Source organism: Balaenoptera acutorostrata, chromosome 9 (genome assembly GCF_949987535.1).
Source record: "Balaenoptera acutorostrata chromosome 9, mBalAcu1.1, whole genome shotgun sequence".
NCBI classification, from domain to species: domain Eukaryota; kingdom Metazoa; phylum Chordata; class Mammalia; order Artiodactyla; family Balaenopteridae; genus Balaenoptera; species Balaenoptera acutorostrata.
In genome coordinates, this window is record NC_080072.1 from 48,141,279 (window position 1) to 48,163,059 (window position 21,781).

Consider the following 21,781-nt stretch of genomic DNA (forward strand, 5'->3'; position numbering starts at 1 on the left):
CACCTCATCTCGGTCCAGGGGATGCGGGGCACCCACAACGCGAGGGACCGGTTGGGTAAAGCTGCCGCGGTAGACCTTGGTGCTCGGAGTCAGTCTCGCCAGCGCCACTCCTCCTCTCCCGCCCTGTGCCCCAGCGGGGTGGTGCGGGGTGGGCAGCGGCCCGGGACGCTGGGAAGCAGCGCGCAGGCTGGGGGCGCTGTGCGGGCCCCGCCCCCCGCGTGTACACTGGCTGCTCCCAGTGACGTCACGCTCGGCTATAAAAAAGGCGGCGCGGGGCTCTCGCGGCGCTGGAGAAGCTCGAGGCTGAGGGCTGCTGAGGATCAGGCAGCGACCGGGACGCTGGGCCGCGGGCGCCTCAGCGATGTTTTACTCAGGACTCCTCACCGAGGGCGGCCGCAAGGAGACGGACAGGCGGGAGGCGGCGTCGCTGCGGCAGCAGCGCCGGATGAAGCAGGCCGTGCAGTTCATCCACAAGGACTCGGCCGACCTGCTGCCCTTGGACGGCCTCAAGAAGCTGGGCTCGTCCAAGGACACGGTGAGCCCCCGCGGCCGCGCCCGCCTCGGGGTCCCCGCGCGCGGCGGCCCGTCACCATCGCGCTGTGAGGTCTCCCGGGGCCCGCCCTTTGCAGCTTTCACTGAGTCAGCGGCCGGGCCCCCGCCGGCCGCCGGCCACTGTCGGCTGTCTAGCTGTTGCTCTGTTTCGGATTCCTCTCCATCCAGCATCCCCCTGCTTTAGTTTCTCTCGGGATTCCGTCGTAGCTTTTCCAGCTCGCTCTCCCTTCAGCGCAGCTTCCTCCCTCCGTGTCTCTCCTCTGGAGTAGAAGAGACCCAGCCCTGCCTTCTTGCCCCCAGGTCCCCTTTCCTTCCCATTTTTCGCAATACCGAGTTTGATTGCTTGGGGCTTGAGCCTCGCAGCCAGGGTAGCTCCCGCTGCCTCCCAGGCTGCTTGGCCGGGCCCGTGACCCAGACAGAGGTGACTCCTAAGTGGTGTGAGAAGGAGAGAACGAAGTGGGAAGGGGGCTTTCTGCGCAGTCACCACATCCAGATCCACTTGAGTTTTGTTGAATCCGTTTCCCCCCTATGCAAAATCTACTTCTCCGTTTGATTTTGGTCTCATCTACCTTTGACCTTCCAACAGGAGGGCGGGGGTTGGGGAGAGAAAAAGGGTGGACCTTGAAGGTTTCCTGAGCCCCAAACCTCTCTGCATCATCTTCCTCTCCTGCTACTCCACCCCCAAAGAGTGGATAGGGGAAGGAGGCCAGGCTGCTCCAGCTCATCAGCCGGCTCACGTGTGGAGCTGGAGCTGGGGCTGGCGCAGTCTTTTTTTCTAGCAGGGTTGTTCTTGGCATTAAGAAGGAGAAACTCCAGGACTGGAGGTCTGAGTTCAAAGACCGTACTGTCCTCTATCTATAGGAGGGATCCTATGGGGGCCTAAGGGTTACTAGTGTAAAGAACTGTATCTGACTCTTGTATTTAAGTCACTGGACCAAATTGATGTTTAGCTTTGTAGTTTTATCTGGAATTTTCTTGTAGTTTAACTTGTTTTCTTGAATTTCACGATCACTTCATTCATCTAGGCAATAATTTATGAAGCATTACTTAAATGTCTTTTAAATGAAGTAGATGCTCTGTTTAATTTTTCCAGTATTTTTTGAGCTTTTGGAATGTTTAATTTGTCAGGGAAGGGGGGGTGTCAGCCTGGGCCACTGAAATTGCCATTTTGCGCCACAAGATGAGTATGGAGGGCAGAGCTGCTGAATCTACTTCTTCTTCTTCTTCGTTTTTTTAAATCAACTCTAATGACACATAGATACCAAGATCAGATTTTCCCTCCCCCATTGTGATAGAGAATCATTTTTAGTTATTTATTGTACAGGGGATGTTTACTCAATTATCCTGCTCTGTTTTTTAAAAGGTATTTTACCTGCACAAGCCACAGGATAGTTAATCTGATTCATGCTAACTCAGAGCGGTGAGTGACTGAAATGTATTCCTAGAAAAGCGATAACTGTCTTTCTTCCCTCCTTTCACTTTACTACAGTCTAGATTCATTTAGCAAATCAGGTTCAAGTCTTCTTACCTTCAGGCCACAATAATCCTAGTTCCTGCCACAATAATCCTAGTTCCTGGAAGCCTCAGCCAATAAACAGTAATAGGAAAATAAGTACAATGTGGAATTTTGTTTCCCTTCATGCTGGATTTAAGATATGATTGACATTTGGTTGTCCTGGGATGTCAAGGAATTTCCTAGCCCTGAGGAACTGCCTCTCCATTCTTCTGCCTAGCATTCTTTATACTGCTTCATCCTGTGTAGGAAGAACTCCATCTGCTTTTCTGACTCCAGTCTGTCTTAGCTGAGCCACACAGGAACTGATAGCGTAGAACATAGGCAGTAGGCTGGAAGGAAGACGCTTCCTCAAGAAGCAGGTTATTGCCGTGGATGTGACACACAGCAGTTTATTGTGAGACCCTGAACCATGGTTCACAGCTTCTCTCCCCTGCCTCCCCCCACTGCCATGAGTTGATGTCCCTCTCTCACTGTTCTCACACCTGTAATGTGCAAGTGATTGCACGGAAGAGCTAGAACAGGTCACAGATGCCAAGGCAGACTGAGATAGGGCTAGGAGAGCTCTGAGTACTGGGGTGAGGTGGCATGCTTAAGCTTTCTTGGAACTTATGCTCCTGGATCAGGATAATCTTAGAAATAACCTTAGAAATACTGTATCACTTCACTTTATGGATATATCTGGTAGTGTAGACCAGTGCTGACTCAGTGTTCTCTCACCAAAGTGAAATTTTTGAGGATGCAAAAATTAACTGTATAAATCTATAGTACAAACTCAATAAAAGAGGGACAAGAAAAGGGAAGGGATGGCACCAGAGGGAGACAGGGGGGAAAGGACAAATTAGTTTTAATTGATTCTGGGGTTTGTGCCAGTGAGAAGATTGTGGGTTGTTTCCCTCCTACGAGTGACCTATATTAGAATTATACTGCTGAGTTTTCTGAATTATCTACCTTTTACCATGCTGTTTCTGTAACGTTCACTATTTGAATCCAGCCTGCCAACTTTTTTTGGATTGGCAAAAAGCATCCATAGGCAGTCAAGTGTGTTCTTGTTCTCTTGGCCCTCGGGAGGTGCCTTTGCCCTTTTCCTGTTTGTGTGTAGTTGGCTGCTACAAAGTCTAAATTAATTTTATTTCTTACGTCTGGCTGTCTTATTTTTGTTTGTCCTTTTATCTTGTGCTCTTTTTTGTGTATTAGATTAAGAACCAACATCAGAGATATGAGTGAGTAATATTTTATTTCGTTTATTATTATTTTTCTAGTTGATGAGGGTAGAGAAAAAAATCACTCTTGGAGTTTTGCGTATTCTAATTTCTTTTCTTTTAGCTACCAGGTTCGTAACTGTTTTTCTCATTGAGGTAAGGACTTTTTAATTTTTAAAAACAGTCATGTCATGGGATAATATGCTGTCTTTCCTATATGATAATATTACTGACCATCAGGCTATATCCTTACTTATTCAGCAATAGAAAGACAGTTTTGCTTTCCTATATATGATTGATTCTGCTTCTAGCCAAATGCTTTAGCAAAACTCACTAGAATTAGGAGAAGGCTGGGGGGAAGGATGGTGGAACACAGCAAAGCCAACTGACCATGAAATAACTAGCCCTGTACTCTTAGTATCTGATCTACCTGATCAGAATTTCTGTCAATGAGGGCAGCCCTGGGTGGTATCCTGTAGATAAGTTATTCATAATGCCACAAGACATCCATAGTGCTATAGATTTTGGACCAGAGAACTTGGGAGTCTTAGAAGAGGAGCATGAAATACCAGTATAACATCAGGATCTAGTGCAAACTGAAGATTTCCAGAGCCGTGATCGAATCCTAATTACAGCAAACATTATTTGAACACTTGCTATGTTCAGGACACAATGCTAGGTGCTAGGACCACAAAGAAGAAGACAGCAAAGTTTACCTGTACAGTGAGTTTATAGATTAGGGGGAAGGATAGGACCAATTAATTAATTTATTCCCCAAATATTTATTGAACACTTATTACATGTCAGGCATAATCTAGGTATTGAAGATATAGTAGTGAACCAAAACGGAGTTCCTGCCCTCATAGAACTTACATTCTTGTGGGAGGGAGAAGGCAGAAAATAAATCAAGTAAATATATAATATATCAGGATGTAATCAGTGCTATGGAGAAAATAAACCAGGATAAGGGAATAGGGAGTGTAATGGCCAGGGTAGGATGGAGTAGAGCCTTGTTATTTTATCTAGGATGGTCAGGGAAGGCCTGTCTGATAAGATTACATTATACAAGATACTGAAGGAAATGAGAGAGCAAAATATCTTGGAGAAGAATGTTCTAGGCAGAAGGAACAGCAAGTGCAAAGGCCTGAATTGTCAGTGTGCTTGATGTGATTAAAAAACTGTAAGGAGGCCATTGTGGCCAGAGCAAAGTGAGCAACAGGAGGGCGATAGGAGATAACATCAGAGAGATAGTGGGAGGCCAAACTACTTAGGGCCTTATAGATCATTGTACAGATATTTGACTTTTAATCTGATATGGGACTGGTGGAAAATTTTATGCAGGGGGTGACACGACATGACTTATTTCACAAAGTAGACTACTGTGTGGATTTCACTATAGAGGGCAAAAGTAGAAGCAGAGAGACTGGTTAGGAAGCTGTTAGATAGTAATCCAGGTGAAAGTTGATGGTGGCACAGAGCAGTGTGCTAGGCAGTGAAGGGGACAAGCAAAGATCAGACCCTCAGGTTATTTTGAAGACAGAGCTGACAAGTTTAGTTGAGAGATTGGATTAAGGATCTGAAAGAAAGAGTAGTCAAGAATGACCTCAAGGTTTTTGATCTAGCAATTGGAAGAATAAAGTTTCTCATTTACTGAGATGGCTAAGAATACAAGAGGAGTGGGTTAGGGATAGGGAATAAGAATCAGGAATTTGATTCTTGAAGAAGTTAAGTTTGGGATGTCTATTAGCTATTCAGTTGTAGATGTTGAATAGATAGTTCCATGAAAATGTAAATAATACCACCAGGAAGCCTATGGTAGTTGTCAAGATATTGTAGTCAATAAGCGCTAGAGGAGTTCAGTGGAAGCAGTGATTACTCTGGTCTGGTGCGACAATAGTGATGGTGACCAACATCTGACTAGAGTTTCATCATTCCCTGGTGAGTCAGCTGACTAAGAGATTATATGGAGAGGAGGCTGCTTTGAGTGTGCCCTATAGAACCTCAGAGTAAGAAGAACTTTACAGGTTATCTGGTTGAATTCCCTGCTCTTGTGTGAATCCTTTGTAACAAAAATACAGTCTGCCATGGGCGGTTGAGAAACCACCATCTCACACCAGCAGGTAACAATCAGGAATAAGGCTGTTCTCTTTGAAATAACATGTCTGTTGGGTCATAAGGCAAAGGCAAAGAGACAGAACACAGAAGTCCTGGGGCAATGTGACAGACTGCCTTAGGTAGATTCCATGTGATTTTGAGCAGCAGTAAACCTAAGGACAATCTGTCTATGTTCCTGTGGTGTAGAAAGGGTCACGTGTTGTATATTCAGCTAACAAATAAAGAAGAGAAGGCACAGATATTAGTGCCCTTTTAGACTTCTAAGACCAGACAGAGATGTGTATATTGGGCTTGAAGTGAGAGTCAATCAGGAGCCCATGTCTGTCTACAAACTGTACATGAAGACGAAAGTGGAGTAAGATGATTTCATGCCCTTTTAAGAAAAAGAAAGTGAATGGTAGTCAGCTTCAATTTTAAGCCAAGCATGAGAATTTAAAATACATATGTACACATACATATAATTATTAAAATTTGAGTGCTTACTTTATACCCGACACGGTATTAAATGCTTCGTAAAAACCATCTCATTTCATCCTCCCAAAAGCTCTGCAAGGTGGTTACTAACTTGAACTCAGCTCTGTCTGACTCCAAAGCATATATAGTTTAAACAATACTCTAAGTCAAGGGTTGGCAAACTTTTTCTGTAACGGAGCAGATAGTAATTGTTTTTGGCTTTGCAGGCCAGTCTCTGTCTCAACTACTCAGCTGTGCTGTTGTAATGCAAAACAGCCATAGGCAATAAACAAATGGGGCTGATTGTGTTCTTATAAAACTTTATTTACAAAAATGGGCAGCAGGCTGGGTTTGGCTTCTGGGCCATTTGCTGACCCCTATTTCTAAGTGGTTCTAGTTGTAGTTCTATTGGAAGCTAGAAACCTTGGGTTTCTCCTCTGAGAGTAAATGCTACAAAGAAAGCAGACTTCTATAATTTCTCCTATTTTCCAGTCTGATTCATTCTGTGGACCACAGAAATCTATCAGTTTGATTCTGTCTGGATTCAATGCAGTGTAGGTAAAGGGATTGAGAAGATGGCCTTAGAAGTTCTTGCTCAAATCGTGATTCTGTGGTATCCTGCCGTATAGCCTGTTTCCTCTCACCTCACTTTTCTTCCCACTTTACAGCCTGGTTAGAAGAGATATTTAATCAGACTGGGTTCTAGATTGAGGAACCTCAGCTATGTCTACCTGGAACACAGCATTGCCCACTGTGCCCATTTCTTTCAGAAGCTCCCGATGGTGATAAAAGCAGCACATTTGAGTTTGCCCGCTTAGGATTTAGATGCCTAAATGCTGGTTAGGGTTTAGCAGCCACACTGCAGGAACAATAGAGAACCTGTGACTGCTTAATGTTGCCTTGTTGAGCTAAAGCATAAAGCAGGATCCATGTCAGGAAGATGACATAGCTATGTCCAAAAGGCCACCAGAGTACCTGCAGCACCTATCTAACTAATACTGTGTATCTTGAAGTACACCTGGAAAGTAGAAGATAGCCCTTGGAAAGGCAATATTTCAATAAACAGAAAAATAAACCACTTAAGCATATTTACAAAGCAACAGTCAAGGAATGGGAATGCAAGTAGTACAAACTATGTAATGTACGAGTACTGAAGGGATTCTGAAGGAAAGAACTGGATAATATTAATCAAGAAAGGCTTTTTGAAGAAGTAAAGGGTAGAGATTTATTCATTTGGTATTATGCTAAGAGCTGGGGATATAGCTGTGATCAAGACAATGAAGGTCCTTGCCCTTGTGAAATTAACACTCTAGTGGGGGAGTGAAATAATAAACAACTAGATAAGCAAAATAATTCTGGACTTATAATTACTCTGAAAGGAATAGTGGGATATGTTAGTAACTAAAGAAGTGGAGTGCCTACTTTAAATAGTATGGTCAGGGAAGATGTTTTTGAGGAAGTGATATTTGAGCTGAGACTTGAAAGATGAGATCAAGCTACCTATTTGAAATATTAGGGGAAAACATTTCAGGCAGAGGGAATGGCACGTGCAAGGGCATTAGAATGGGAAAGAGTTTTTGAGCAAGGAGGTGTGGATGAATAAAGGGTAGAGTGGTGTGTATATGGTAGGTATGTGGAGGTTGGAAAGATAGACAGGGACCAGATGGCACAGAGCCCTGTAGACCGTGGTAGGAAGTTTGAATTTTGTCTGAAGAACAATGAGAAGCCATTGAAGGGCTTTTGAGTAAGGGAATGTATTATCTCACTTATATTTTTTATTTTAATTTTTATTTATTTATTTATTTATTTATTTATTTATTTATTTATTTATTTATTTTTGGCTGTGCTGGGTCTTCGGTTCGTGCGAGGGCTTTCTCTAGTTGCGGCAAGTGGGGGCCACTCTTCATCGCGGTGCGGGGACCGCTCTTCATCGCGGTGCGCGGGCCTTTCACTATCGCGGCCCCTCCCGTTGCGGGGCACAGGCTCCAGACGCGCAGGCTCAGCAGCTGTGGCTCACGGGCCCAGCTGCTCCGTGGCATGTGGGATCTTCCCAGACCAGGGCTCGAACCCGTGTCTCCTGCATTAGCAGGCAGATTCTCAACCACTGCGCCACCAGGGAAGCCCCTCACTTATATTTTTAAAAGCTTACTCTGGTTGCTGTGTAGAGAATGATTTGGAGAAGGGTGAAGGAAGAGGTGGAAGACAAGTTAGGAGGCTGTTGTAGCACAGATAAGAGATGATGGTGGCTTGTGTTAGATTGGAAGCAGTAAAGATGAGGAGAAGTAGATCGATACCAGATAAGTTTTGGAGGAAGTAGCAACAGTACAGATCTTCCTCGACCTACGATGGGGTTACATCCTGATAAACACATTGTAAGGTGAAAATATTGTTAAGTTGAAAATGCATTTAATATACCTAACCTACTGAACATCGTATTTTAGCCTAGCCTACCTAAAAAGTGCTCAGAACACTTACATTACCCTGCAGTTGGGCAAAATCATCTGACACAAAGCCTATTTTATAATAAAGTGTTGAATATCTCATCTAATTTATTGAATACCGTATAGAAAGTGAAAAAACAGAATGGTTGTATGGGTACAGAATAGTTGTAAGTGTATCAGTTGTTTGCCCTCGTGATCATGAGGCTAACTGGGAGCTGCAGCTTGCTGCCTCTGCCAGCATCATGAGAGAGTGTTGTGCTGCATATCACCAGCCTGGGAAAGGATCAGAATTCAAAGTACAGTTTTTACTGAAAGTGTATTACTTTTGCACCATCACAAAGTCGAAAAATCATAAGTTGAACCATTGTACGTTGGGGACTATCTATACTTGGGATGGAAGTTTAGGAAAAGAAAAGAATCAAGAATGGATGGGCGTGTAGTGATGCCATTTTACCAGGTTGGTGTAAAGGGAATAATCCAGAATGTTAAAATAGAACAGGACTATGGAGCTCAAACCTCTTTTATTACTGATGAAGAAGGTGAGACTGAGAGAAAAGTAATGCTTAGAGAGATTAGTGATTTGCCCAAGGTAGTATGTGATAAGTGCTCCTTTTGCTAAAGTAGAACGCCTTCATGGAGGATTAAAGATAAGACTGGAAGGAGGATGAATTAGTGGAAGATCTTAAATGCTAAATTGAGTATTTTGTGTTTGATACAGCTGGAAAGGGAGCCACTGTAGGGGAAGGAGACCATGAACATAATGTTTTAGGAGATTATTTGAATTTAGCAATAAAAGCAGAAATGGAGAGGAAACTACAAGGTGTTAAAGAGGCAGAATTTCACTCACCAAGACGGAGAATACTGGAGAAAGTACAAGTTTTGCGGGAAAGATCAGTGGGACAAGTTAAGTTTGAAAGTGCCTGTGGGGTGTCTAAGTGGAGAAGTTCAAAGAGGCAGTTGGTTCTATGGGTCTGAAACTCAGAAGTGAGGGCTGGGCATGAGATGGAGTCATCATCATAAGGGTAGTAATTTATACAATGAAAGCAGATAAGATTGCCCTAAAAGGTTTTGTAGAGTGAGAAAGGGACCTAAGATAGAGCAACAAGGAACACTAACATTTTGGAAGTGAGCAGAGGGAAAGGAGCCAATAAATGAAACAGATGCAGAATAGACAGAAAAGTGGTTTTAGAAGCCAGTGGAGGAGAGTTTCAAAAAAATGGAATGTTGAGTTTATTGAAGCATTGTTTCTAATGGCAAACATGTAGAAATAATCTACATGTCCATTAGTAGTTAAATAAATTGAGGTATGTTTGTACCACAGACTCATAGGTCTATAGATGATGTGCTATTTTAAAATGCATAAAGTAGGGCAGATGTAAAAAAAATAGGTTCTAAGGTGGTTGGTTATGGGGTAACCTGACATTACATCTGCCTAAGTTACATTGTTGGTGTGTGCGTGTACGTGTGTGTGCACACATGTATGTGCATGTGCACACATGTACACACACTTCAGTTTTTGCATGATTTGGCAGACACTGTTAGTTGGCTAAATCATCACCCATTTTCAGCCCTTTTCTATCTACCTGACTCCTCTACACAGAAGCTAAATTCATCCAAACTCCCTTGCAGTTAGAAGTGGCTGTGGGAATTCTGACCAAGAAGAAATAGGCAGAAGACTGCTGAGGGAACTTCTGGGAAAGCTTTTGCTTTCCTGATAAAAAGGATAGATGGCACAGAGTCCCTTCCTCCTTCCTCCTTCCTTAGATGTGGATGTAATGCCTGGAGCTGGGGCACCCATCATATGACCATGAGGGAGTATCCAAGAGAATTATGGAAACAGTAGCCCTGAAATTGTTAAGCTGCTGAATTAATGCCAGCAGCTGCCTACCTCCAATCTTCTTGTTATGTGAGAAAAAAATACACCTCCATTTAAGCCATCATAAGTTGGCTTTTCTTATGGCTGTATGCTTTCTTAATGTATAGGGTATATTTTTTAAATTTACTTTTTATCAAAAAACACATGTATATAATTTAAAACTTAAAAAAAATTTAAACTGTTCCTTAATTATCTTATACCTTCCCATCATGTCCCCTCTCCTACTATATTAATATTGTAATATGTTAATAACAATTAAATAGCTATTTGGGGTCAAATCAGCATTTACTGCTTACATTATTATGACTATATTCATATTATTCACAGCTGAGTCAAATACTATACCATAATTATGTTTCCTTTCTCATACAAATATTTATTTTTATCAAAATTAATAATTGCCTAGTTTTTTCCCTTTGTTTAATTTTCTATATAAAATTTAAATCTCCTCCAAGTACCTTAAAACTGCAGATGATCTAGCAGGTTCTTTTTTTTTTTTTCTTGGAGACATCCTTCCTGGAGTGCTCTATCCTCCCATTTCATTTTGGACTGGTTGCTCTCAAAGCCCACTACACAGCCAATATCCTGGACTTTTCCTTCAACACCATTTTCAGAATTTCCCTTGTTTCTCTTCTCTATTGTATACTCTATTTCTTGGATCCTATGCTTTTTCTTTGTTTGTTGGTTTCCCTCGCTTTGGTGGAGTATATCCTTCAGAAGCTGCTTTAAGGATTCTTGGGAAATAACTTTCCTGAGTCTTAACTGATAGCTTGGCTAGGTTTAGAAATTATGTGCTGTCAGATTTGTTAAAAGTATCATTCCATTGTCTTTTAGCTTCCATTATTACCACTGAATAGTCCTATGTAATTCTGGTTCCTAATCCTTTGTATTTGAAATCATCTTTTTCTCTTTGGAAACTTTTGGAATCTTTGTCATCCATGATATTCCAAAAATTCTTGATGATGTGAAATCTTGGTTTGGGTCTTTTATCTTTCATTATGCAAGGCTCCTTGTGAGCCCTTCAACTCATATTCTTCATTTCTGGTATAGTATGGCACTCCACCCTCATTCTTAGCTGCTGTAGGAATCTGTTCTAAGCCTAGCCAAACTGTCAATCAACCAGAGTCTTTTGATTTACTCTTACAAAAAGAATAAAGTTTTGGCATTCTTCCCAGTTGTCTGGATCAAGTAGGGGTCTTATGCAGGCTTTATACTAATCTCTTTCCAACCCTAATCATACCCTCCATTTGTAGAGGTTCTAATACCTCTAATTCCTCAGCTTTTCCAGGGTTTTAGTTTAAGTAGGAAAACTGCTTTTACAGCTAGACCCCCAAGTATAAAATAGTTCAAATATAATAGTTTATTTTTTCTTAGGTAACAGTTCTAGTGGAAAGGTCAACAAGACAGCCTTCTTCCATGTAGTCATTTAGGGACCCAGGCTGACAGTGAGTGGCTCTTCTGTCTTCAACATGTTACCTCCAGGAAGGTTACCCTAAGGGTCATCTCCATTCCAGCCCGTCACAAGTGGAAAAGAATATGGAGGAGTGTACACAGGAGAGGTTTACAGGTCAGGCCTAGTGTGTCACTTCTACTCACATTCTGTTTGCCAAACTCAGTCATATGGCCTTGCCTAACTACAAGGAAGGCTGGGAAACATAATCTAGGTATCTGTCCAGAAAGAAGAGGAGATCATGGATTTTAATTAGCAACTGGCAGTCTCTGCCACTCCAGTGTTCCATGAAGTAAAATGGTGTGAGGCACTTAGCTTTCTCTAGTCTAGGTCAGTTACCAGTTTTTCGCCTGCTTTTTAGATTCCAAAATTTTGTCAAAATCTCTTTTTTTGTTATTGTTGTTGCTTACTTTACTATTCTCTTTGTTCTTGTAGGTTTAGGCCTTTCTTGTTCCTTGACTATCATTTTAGTGAAATTTTCGTTGGGAGCAGAGGTAAATGTGCAGTTACGTTGTCATTTAAAACATGAGGGCAGGGACTTCCCTGGTGGTCCAGTGGTTAAGACTCCACACTTCCAGTGCGGAGGGTGCAGGTTTGATCCTTGGTCAGGGAACTAAGAGCCCATACGCCATGTGGTGTGGCCAAAAAAACAAACAAACAAACATAAGGGCATAATTAAATGGCTACAGAAAAGCATCTCTGAGGTTCATATGAGTTTATTGGCTGTGAATTTTCAACTCCCGAACTATACTATGAAGACTCCTAGTTATAAAAATGAATGAAAAGAATTATATGTACTGACATAGAAAAATGCCTTTCATATATTAAACAAAAATTTAAAAATTTAGAAGAGTGTTACAGTATGATCCTGTTTTTATTTATGTTTGTAGATGTATTAAAATTTTTGGAAGGATATACTTCTAAATTTAATGGTTGTTCTTTGTAGGGAGTAGAACTGAGAAGGTTTGAAGGGTTGCAGAGACTTTCCCTTTTAATTGTATATACTAAAGTGACATTTGAATATTTTATATTGAAGATGTATTATGTTTGAACCTTTTTTGGGTTACTAAATAAAGGAATAGTCAGCAGGGCCGAACGCCCTAGAGAAGTCAAGTAAAATGAAGGCTGAAATATGTCTGTCGGATTTGGAAATTAGGAGATCGTTATTGGTGTTGTGGGATCAGAAGTGATTTTAGTGAAGAAAATATAGGATGTCAGGAAATAGACTAGTGATTTCGACCGTTTTTTAAGACCGTTTAAGGCAGGGTTGTGATTAGGACGTGGCACTGAGGAGGCAGGGTCTGAGGGTTTGTGGAGGAGTTTTCTTCCCAGTGTGGGAGAACTTTGAGTATGTGTATAGCCTGTGGAGAAAGGGTAGAGTAGGAAAATTCAAAGAGAGATGACTTCAAGGAAAACGATTTCAGAACCTTCCTTGTTTGCCTGATCTGTCCAGTGATGATTAGACTCCTCTCAAGATTCAGAATAACCAGGTAAAGCGGTGTTGGGCGAGACCACTGTAGAAGGAAAGCCTCGAACTTTAGGTTAGGAGGGCTTTGTTCAGATGGCCTTTGAAGTCCCTTCCAGTCTTCAGTTCTACAAATCCAGCTTATCTGAGTTGGTCATGCTAAGCATGGACCTGACAGAAACAAACACCTGCTTTAGTATGAATCTAGGCTTATTAGTGAGAGAGATAAGAATGAAGAATTTCTGTTTCTTTTGAGGAGCAAAGCATTCTCCCAGGGTCCAATCAGGAAATCAGAGTTAGTACTTCCTCCAGCTCCTTGTCAAGTTAAGAAGCTCTCATTTTCTTTTAAATGCCCCTCTCTCTCCTTTTCCCAAGGATACTAATTTAAAATCTGCCTTGCCAAGAATCAGTGTATTTTGGGAAACCATTTCTTCGCCTCACCAGGGTTACAGCGAGTCATGGCTCTGACTCCATTCTTCCTCAGAAATCTGTAATATGGTGGAAATGAAGACCTCCTGCACTTCTACCCCCTTCCTGGGGAAGGTTCTAGGCTCTGGGCTTCTAGGAGTAACTCTCTTCCCCCCTAGAATTGGAATGCCATCTAGTATGTGTCACATAGAAACTTGGGGTTAGACTCCATCCTTTGAGGAATTTTCAATATTATTGTAAACTAGGAATAATATGCTTTTGTATAGAAATTTCTCAGGTCAAATGACTTTAAGAGGTGGCTTACACTTCCTGGAGGCCACTTTGAGTAGAAACAATAGAGCATAGATATATCTGCCCTAGTAACTCTCCTAAGCTCTATCAAAGAGCAGACTTGATTTCATATTCCTCATTCTTCTCCCTAACCTTAGGTATCCTGGCACAGATATAAGGTCTAATTAAGTCCCCTGCTTCTTGGTCAGTTTCTGTCCCTTTTATACTCCACTCTTGGCCCATTGAAGAGAGCGGGAATGGATGACAAGCACATGGCAGGAGGAGCCTTATGCTCCTTGGGGTCCAGAGGATAACAGTAAGGATGATTCCTCTCGGATCTGCCAGGTTCTAAAGTGTGTCTCCTAAGAGGGTTATGCAGCAGGTATGAATCCCTGTCTTCCTATCTCATCCACCCATGGATAACTCAGCCCACAGGAGAGCCAAGTCACCAAGGCACATGTATTTGGGTCCAAAGGATAATACTGTGAGGGAGTGAGACTTGAAATAGAAGTACGCAGAACTCCTGAAAACCAGTGCTAAGAAGGTTTCTTTGGCCTGTGAGAATTAGCTTCCCTTTCTATAAGTCCCCTGGAAAGATACATTTATTCCACATAGACTATGGCCACTTTCCTCCTGAAATGCCCTTGTAAGGGAAGGGAAAGCAGAAAGCCCAGGTAGTACAAATCACAAGGGTCCCTTAGTTCTCTTTAGCCATGGACTATCAGCCCTGTCTGCATTTCCCAGGGTCCCACATTGCTCTTTCATTCACTCAGGGTTGCCTACTGCAAATTGATTTATAGTTCCTGCTCTGATAATACCCACGAAGTCCTTACTTGAAGGAAGAATAAATAAGAAGCAAAGATGGAGCTCAGTTATGGGCAGCTCCTTCATTATTTCTGCAGCACCTGGGGGACAATGAGAGAAGGGGGAAATGACCTGTCATTAAGAAGCCTCTGCTTTCTGTTCCTCAAGCAACCTCATAACATTCTGCAGAGGCGCCTCATGGAAACCAACCTGTCAAAGCTCCGAAGCAGTCGTGTCCCTTGGGCCTCCAAGACCAACAAACTCAATCATGCCAAGTCTGAGGGGCTAAAGAAGTCTGAGGATGATGACATGATTTTGGTTTCTTGCCAGGTAATGTTCTGAGAATAGCTTTTCCAGGTTTTCTGGAGAATAGGATTTGGGCCCATTATCCCAATAATGGGGCCCTCTTCTCCGAATTGTATAGAATGTAGGTCTTATCATGGAATTCATAAATGAGTTTTAAGGGGGGCACTCCATGCAACACTGGAAATATATGCAGTAATTTGTATGCATGTGCATCTTTGTGGGGAAAAGGACTAAATGTTTCATCAGATTTGCAAAGGAGTATGTGATACACACACACACACACACACACACACACACACAAAATTAAGAGCCACTTGGTGTATAGAATGAAATACCCAAAGTCCTTTGGGATCCTCTGTAAGCTCTAGATTCAGCAGGAAAAAGAACCCCTCAAAGGAGACTCAACAATGGATAAAGATGGGACACTACCAACCCATAATTGTGAGGATGCTCTCCAACCCTGCCTTTCATATGACATCTGCTGCTTGCTCTTTGGATCTCTCTTCCCTTTTGCTTCTCTGGCTCCTATTGAACAGTATGTTTCCTCTCCACAGTGTGCTGGAAAGGATGTGAAAGCCTTGGTTGACACAGGCTGTCAGTATAATCTCATCTCTTCAGCCTGTGTGGACAGACTGGGGTAAGTAGCCACTTGTGCTAGAAGTCAGATGCTAATACACTCTTTGCTTAAATTTATTTTGAAGTCCAGGCTTTCCATTAACTCCCACCAATTAAGTTTTGAGCAAAGACCTTTGGGCTCTGGAATGAGAAAGTATGAGATCCTTGGCTCATTGCATGCCATGCCCTGATCCTGATTTGTGCCCTGCCCAGACAACAAGTTAGAAGGATCTGCCCTGCTGGTGTACCCCAGAGAAGTAAAATCAGGGATGTGGTTGGCCTTAGCTTACTTGGGGTCCTTCTGGAGGCCACACTGCCTGTCCCAAGAAGCATCAGTGAGACCGTGGAATAGAGCTGCTATTGCTGTTGGGCCTGAACCATCACAGGGGTGATTAGTACCTTTCCTCTCTGCAAATAACAGGTAAAATCAGATCTTACTGCTGCCCCTGCTGGGGACTGGGTGTGAGGCAGACACCTCATATATTGAATATCTTCAGTTCTTTAACAGCTGGAATTGGGTTCTCCCTCTTTTTTAGTCAGAGAAAGCCATTTTGTATCTTTCCTCCTTTTCACTCAATCTGTACTTTTATTTCCTTTCTTCTTCCTTCTCTTTCCTCCAAAGTACTAGATGGGCCCTGAGGTCTAGCCCAGAAATGGGAGGATCAACCCAATATCCTTTTCCACTTCTCTAGCCCTAAGTACAGCAAAGCATTCCCCAGCCTAAATCTCTGTATTGAAACAATCACTAGGGTAGATATAATGGCCCATTTTAAGCTACTTTCAAAATATCCCTATTCTTAGGCAGGGCTTGCACAAGTCTTGATTTGTATAATCAGTGACCTCTGCCACATGTTCTGTTCCTTCTCATTTCTAACTTCTCCTCGCCCCTCACCACCACTGTGACTCTTTGAAGCTGGCTCTATGGGTTTTGTGCATTGTTGTTTAGGGCGGGGGATGGGGTGGGGGGGGGGGAGTGCAAGGACACAAGTGCTCCTATGGGAAGTATCCTGAGCTTTTTATGTGGTGAAGAGATGAGCTATAGTGCAACATGATGTTTCCAGAAAGACTAATAATGTCCTGGTGCATAATTAGGCAGAAGACTGCCATGATTCCGGAGGAATTAATAACCGTCTGTAAAATTGCAATTATTTTTCTTTTGGATGGGGCATAACACCAGAAGAGAGGAAATGGAGTAAAGCAGAAGTATTGGCACAGAAAGTCCATAATTAAGTATTCATCCACCAACTCATAATAACTCAGTGCTAGCTGTTCCAATCAGCTTACATAACTGTGTGAAACCTTGGTGCTGTTCTTGCCTTCCTCCCCTAGATAGACAAGTTAAATTAATTAGGACTTTCTCCACAATATGCCTTGCTGATGCCAATATCAATGCACTTAACAAATAAGTACCTGCCTCCACCATCCTTATAGCCTAAGACTAAATGATGAGGATAGACTGAAATAGACAAAGAGAAAATTAGACACTGAACAAAGCATCTTCTAAAATTAGGATTTACCTGCCTTCTCTGAGATCTGTTACCCACAGATGGATAAAAGGATATGTTAACTAAATTGCCTTGCACATAGGTAGGGATGTTGAGATGCAGAAAAGGGTTCTCTGAGTGTGTCAACTCTCATATTCCACCAGTGCAGATAGTGACATAGCTTTTTGAGAACAGGAGCTGAATCTTTAGTTTTTTATATCTCCTGGCATGTTTAGGATAAAGTGCTGAAACAAGAAGTGTAGACTAGCATTTTATTTTGGTAAATTAACCCAGGAAATCTCTGGAAAATTCCAGCTGTGTGTCAGAAGGTAGGCATTGCCAGATTCCACCAGAAACTTCTGCCAAGGGGATTCTGGTATTTCCTCTCTTGTGCAGACTCAAGGAGCATGTCAGATCTCACAAGCATGAAGGAGAGAAGCTTTCTCTACCCCGACATCTGAAAGTAGTGGGCCAGATTGAGCACCTAGTGATCACACTGGGCTCCCTCCACCTGGACTGCCCAGCAGCCGTGGTTGGTGAGTAGAATGGGGGACTGGACCTATGGACCCCTAAGTTAAACCCTCTCCCTCCTTCCACCAAACCCTCATGGGATTTTATGCCTGTAAATATTGACTTCTTCAAAATCCCAGGTTTCCACTTTTTTGTACTATAAATCTTGTCCCAGTTTTTGCCTTCTGAAGTACCAGATGGGCCTTGAGCTACATTCAAGACATGTTGAGAATCACTGAGAGAATAAAAAAGTTCAACGGGTAAGAAAACAAACATTTCTGTGTGCCAGTAAAAATGGCCCCTGAGAGCTTTCTGTGGGCTAGTTGGAGGTAGAGGGCAAGATCCTCCTACTCCTTTGCCATAAATCCCTTCATAATTTCCCACCAACTCCTATACTTTCCCTCATGTACTCTATTCTAGAGTACTCTAAGTTCCTGGTTTTTGTCCAAAGGCCTTTGTCCTTTAGAGTTAAAAAGACTTCAGTTTGAATCTTGACTCTATCACCTTTTAACTATAATGATTTGGGAAAATTATTTAATATAATAAATGCTCAACAGATGTTTATTGGATGGATGGATGGATGGATGGATGGAAGGAAGGAAGGAAGGAAGGTAGGTTGCATAGAACCTAATGGTGATAAGGCTGACTTCTAAACCAACATGAAAATGGTTAAATCTTAATTTTTTTTATTAGAGGACAATGAGAAAAACTTGTCCCTTGGTCTCCAGACTCTCCGATCCCTGAAGGTAGGATTGATTCTACATTCCCATTGGTACTTCTTCTCTGAGGCAAGGGTCCTCTTACATGGAGACCCCATAGTGGGATCATTGACGGTAACCAGTGATTCTCCTTTGTTTTCAGTGCATCATAAACTTGGATAAGCACCGGCTGATCATGGGGAAGACAGACAAGCAAGAAATCCCTTTTGAGGAAACAGTTTCCTTGAATGAAGACAAGTGAGTGCCCAAATGGGTCAGGTCAAGTAAAATCCATTGGTCATTAACTGGAGGAGTTCTCACACAGGATATTGGGTTGTATCCTGCTTTTGACCTTCAGTCATACCACAAGTATACCCCTCCTCACCCCCAGAGTTCACAATCCCACAAAACTCTATAGCCCACATTTCAGAATGAGCAGTGATGATACTGCATAGAGTGGTGGGGAAGATGAGTAGCTTTTAAACTAAAATTGTACTTGCCTTCAGTCTAACTTCTTTGAATTTGGTATCATTTCTTTTATTTTTTTCTCATTTCAGCACTTCAGAAGCATAACTACAGCCTGCAGCATGTCTGCACGTGTGCACACATACCAGGTTGAGAGATTAAGAAAACTGGGTTTGAACCAAATGCAGTAGCAACTTGCTTTGGACCAAGTCCTCCCCTCTAATAGAAGCTCCAGGGGGTCCTTCCCACCCAGACCTCTCTAGATTTTAGTCTGTGCTTAGAGATCTTGTCTGGTTATAGCCATTGTTTTTTACTCCTTTGATCACTTAATTTATAGACCTTTTTGACACTGCCAGGTCTCACGTGTGGCCTATTTCTCTGCTTCTTCAAGGAAATTGCTTTTATTAGTCAAGTATAGGGACTGCCAGGTTCTATTTCTCCATAGATACACTTGCTTCTTTTCCTGTAGTTAAAGTGTCTGACCTTTACCTCCTTTCAACTGTTTCAAAGAGATGCAGGGTACCTATGGCTCAGAATTAGAATTTCTTCTAATTCATTCATTGATTTCTCAAGTATGAATTAATCTGAAAGAGCCCAGAGAAATCATCTAGTCCAACCTTTTCATTTAAAGGTCTGGAGAGGCAATTGAATTGTCTAAGCTCATATACTGAGTCAGTGGCAGAGGGGACCTAGAATTCAGACCTGACAAGCCAAGGCCAAGGCCATGTTCATGCTCATTTGTTGCGTCAAGCCTTGAGAGGAGGATGAAGGGGGGGGGGGGGTTGTAAAAAGGCAGGGGAGGAGAAGGCTATGCTTTGGGGATGGATGCCAGAGGATCTGGGTAGCCCTCTCTCCTGTGTGCTGAGCCCACTAGAAGTCCCCTGACCCAAACTGTCACATTTAGGTGCTTATCTTGGTGCCTAAAAGCCATGGGTATAAAGATGAATGAGGTGGCTTCTCACCTTGAACGTCTTGGAGGGGAGGAGGAGGAAGGACTCACAGACAGAAGAACATTATCCACTCTCTGAGGTGGAATTGAAGGCTTCAGTAAATAATCTGGGCATCATTGTCAGATGTTGATAACCCCAAGATCCAGTCAGTATTTCTGCCTAGCCTGTTATTTGTCTGCATCAGACTCAAGTAGCGGGAACAGGAGTGGGGAAAGGAGATGAAAAAACCCAGAGCAGTTCCAAAATAGAAGGATAGAATCAGTTGATGGGAAAGCCTACCTAGGGAAGCATTTCTGGGATGGGGGCCAGGAATGAAACTTCCTGGCAGGGAATTGAGGGTTGGGAAGCTCTTCAGTTCTGTCCTGGTATAAGGAAAGAGGGAGGGCAGGAGCCTGCCCAAGAGTTCACAACAACTTTTTCTGACTCCTCAGTGTTTCCTGACCCCTCTCAAAGAGGTCATGGGGTTTCTTGAAGCCTTTCTGTTGGGGTGTCAGTTGGGCATATAGATACCTGTAATGGAATCTCCCCTTCAGTTTGGTCAGAGATGTGCTCAGAGAAGTGAGAAAAATAGCCAGCTGTGGGTGTCCCTTTAAGAGATTCCCAAGTCTACCCTTGGTTCATAGCAGCAGTTCCTCGAATATTTAATGATCCTACTTCAAACTTTGCCAGATCCCACCAACAATCTTGTCTAGCGTTAAGCTACTGTCTCTATCAAACAACTCTTTGGAACTCTGGATGTTTTCAGCTTTTCAGAAGCTCCCTAAAGACTAGGAACTTGGTGATGTGACCCCCACTTGAACAGCTAGGCAGCCATACTGTAGCCAGTTGTCACTGCATCACCCCCAGGCCCCCTTCTTATCAGCCTCTACAGAGAAAGCAAGATGGAAAACTAAGCACAGCCACAGTAGGGGAGGCCACATCTGAAGCTCAGCAGGGGTGATCCCATGTTACCAGCCCTCAGTGCCCCCTCAAACTACCCCCATTTTCTTACATGGGGGCACCTGCACCTTTCCACTGAGGCCTCTCCACTCTCCTCCCTTACCTATCATGGAACCACTTTGGCCTGCTTCTCATCCTAGGACTGAGTTGAAATACTTCACCTCTTCCCTAGTAGAAAGCTCCACTCTGAGCCTTGACTCTCGGCCACAAGTGAGGCATGTTAGAAGTTCCTTGGCCTGGTTTATCCTTATTTGGATTCCCTGTGGACCAAGTGAGGCCAGGGATTCTCAGGTGTTAGAAAGATGCCACTGATTTTGACCCTTCGAGTTCAGGATTATATGGCATCAGGGGGTTGATCAGATGGCCTTTAGTGATCTTTCTGGCCTCTGAAAATCAGTCAGTGACTTTCCAGTTTTGGAATAGAGACAGTTGGGGTGATCTGAGCTTATGGTATCATAATCTCACTCCATGCAGTCAGATCATTTGAATTCACTAACTGAATAATTGTGCTTTAAACCTCAGGCTTGATAGAGGTACCTAAAGATGTCTAAAGGTAATTATAGGAAGTCTTGAGCCTCATTAATTTTCTTTAAATGCTTCCAGGTTGATTACTGTGATAGCCCATATCTCCTTGATATTCATGAGGAAGCACTGGGTCCACTTTTCTGAGGCTAGCTAGCTAAGCAGGGAAGGTCAGTTCTTCCCAGAATCCTAGAAAATTCTCTCTGGTACCTCTGATTGAGGGTGTGGGAAGAGAGTGTCTACTCAGGTCACAGTTCTGAAAACAGGTGGTAGCAAGAAGTAACCCTGTAGAACTGTAACCCTCTCATTCCTTATTAGATGTCCAAATAAAACACAGGGAGTTTGAAAAATAGTCTTTGTCGTTTGGTATTTCTATGCCTGACATATTTGAGGAAAAAATGTTTTCTGACTTTTCTATTTCCTTGCCCTGCACAGACCCCACCTGGTAAGATTTTCTATTCCTTAGCTCAAAGTGTCTATAGATGGGTTGCTTGGTATGTCAGCTGCCCTTACTCTTGTATAATAGAAATATCTTTCTAGGCTGGGCACATGGAGGAGACGAACTGGATTCCTCCCTCCTTCTGTTGCCAGGCCTCTGCATTGGCACTTTATCTGCTCAGTGTTTCTGGCTGTGTTGAGTTTATTTGTGAGATTAATGTAACAATAAAGTGAAATCTTCCCCTCTGTGTGCTTGTCTGACAAAGTCTTTGTGTCAGGTCCCC

At 42.8% G+C, this 21,781-nt stretch overlaps 1 protein-coding gene across 1 annotated transcript; it reads left to right on the top strand.

Annotated features, from left to right (window-relative positions):
• Window positions 1-121: 121 nt before the first annotated feature.
• On the top strand, window positions 122-21,745 carry NRIP3 (nuclear receptor interacting protein 3). Its single transcript, XM_007172798.2, has 7 exons — window positions 122-535; window positions 14,739-14,900; window positions 15,431-15,513; window positions 17,372-17,511; window positions 18,179-18,231; window positions 18,347-18,441; window positions 18,741-21,745. Exons 1-7 carry the CDS (start codon window positions 362-364, stop codon window positions 18,754-18,756), a joined length of 723 nt encoding a protein of 240 aa, XP_007172860.1. The 5' UTR covers window positions 122-361; the 3' UTR covers window positions 18,757-21,745.
• The last annotated feature ends 36 nt before the right edge of the window (window positions 21,746-21,781 follow it).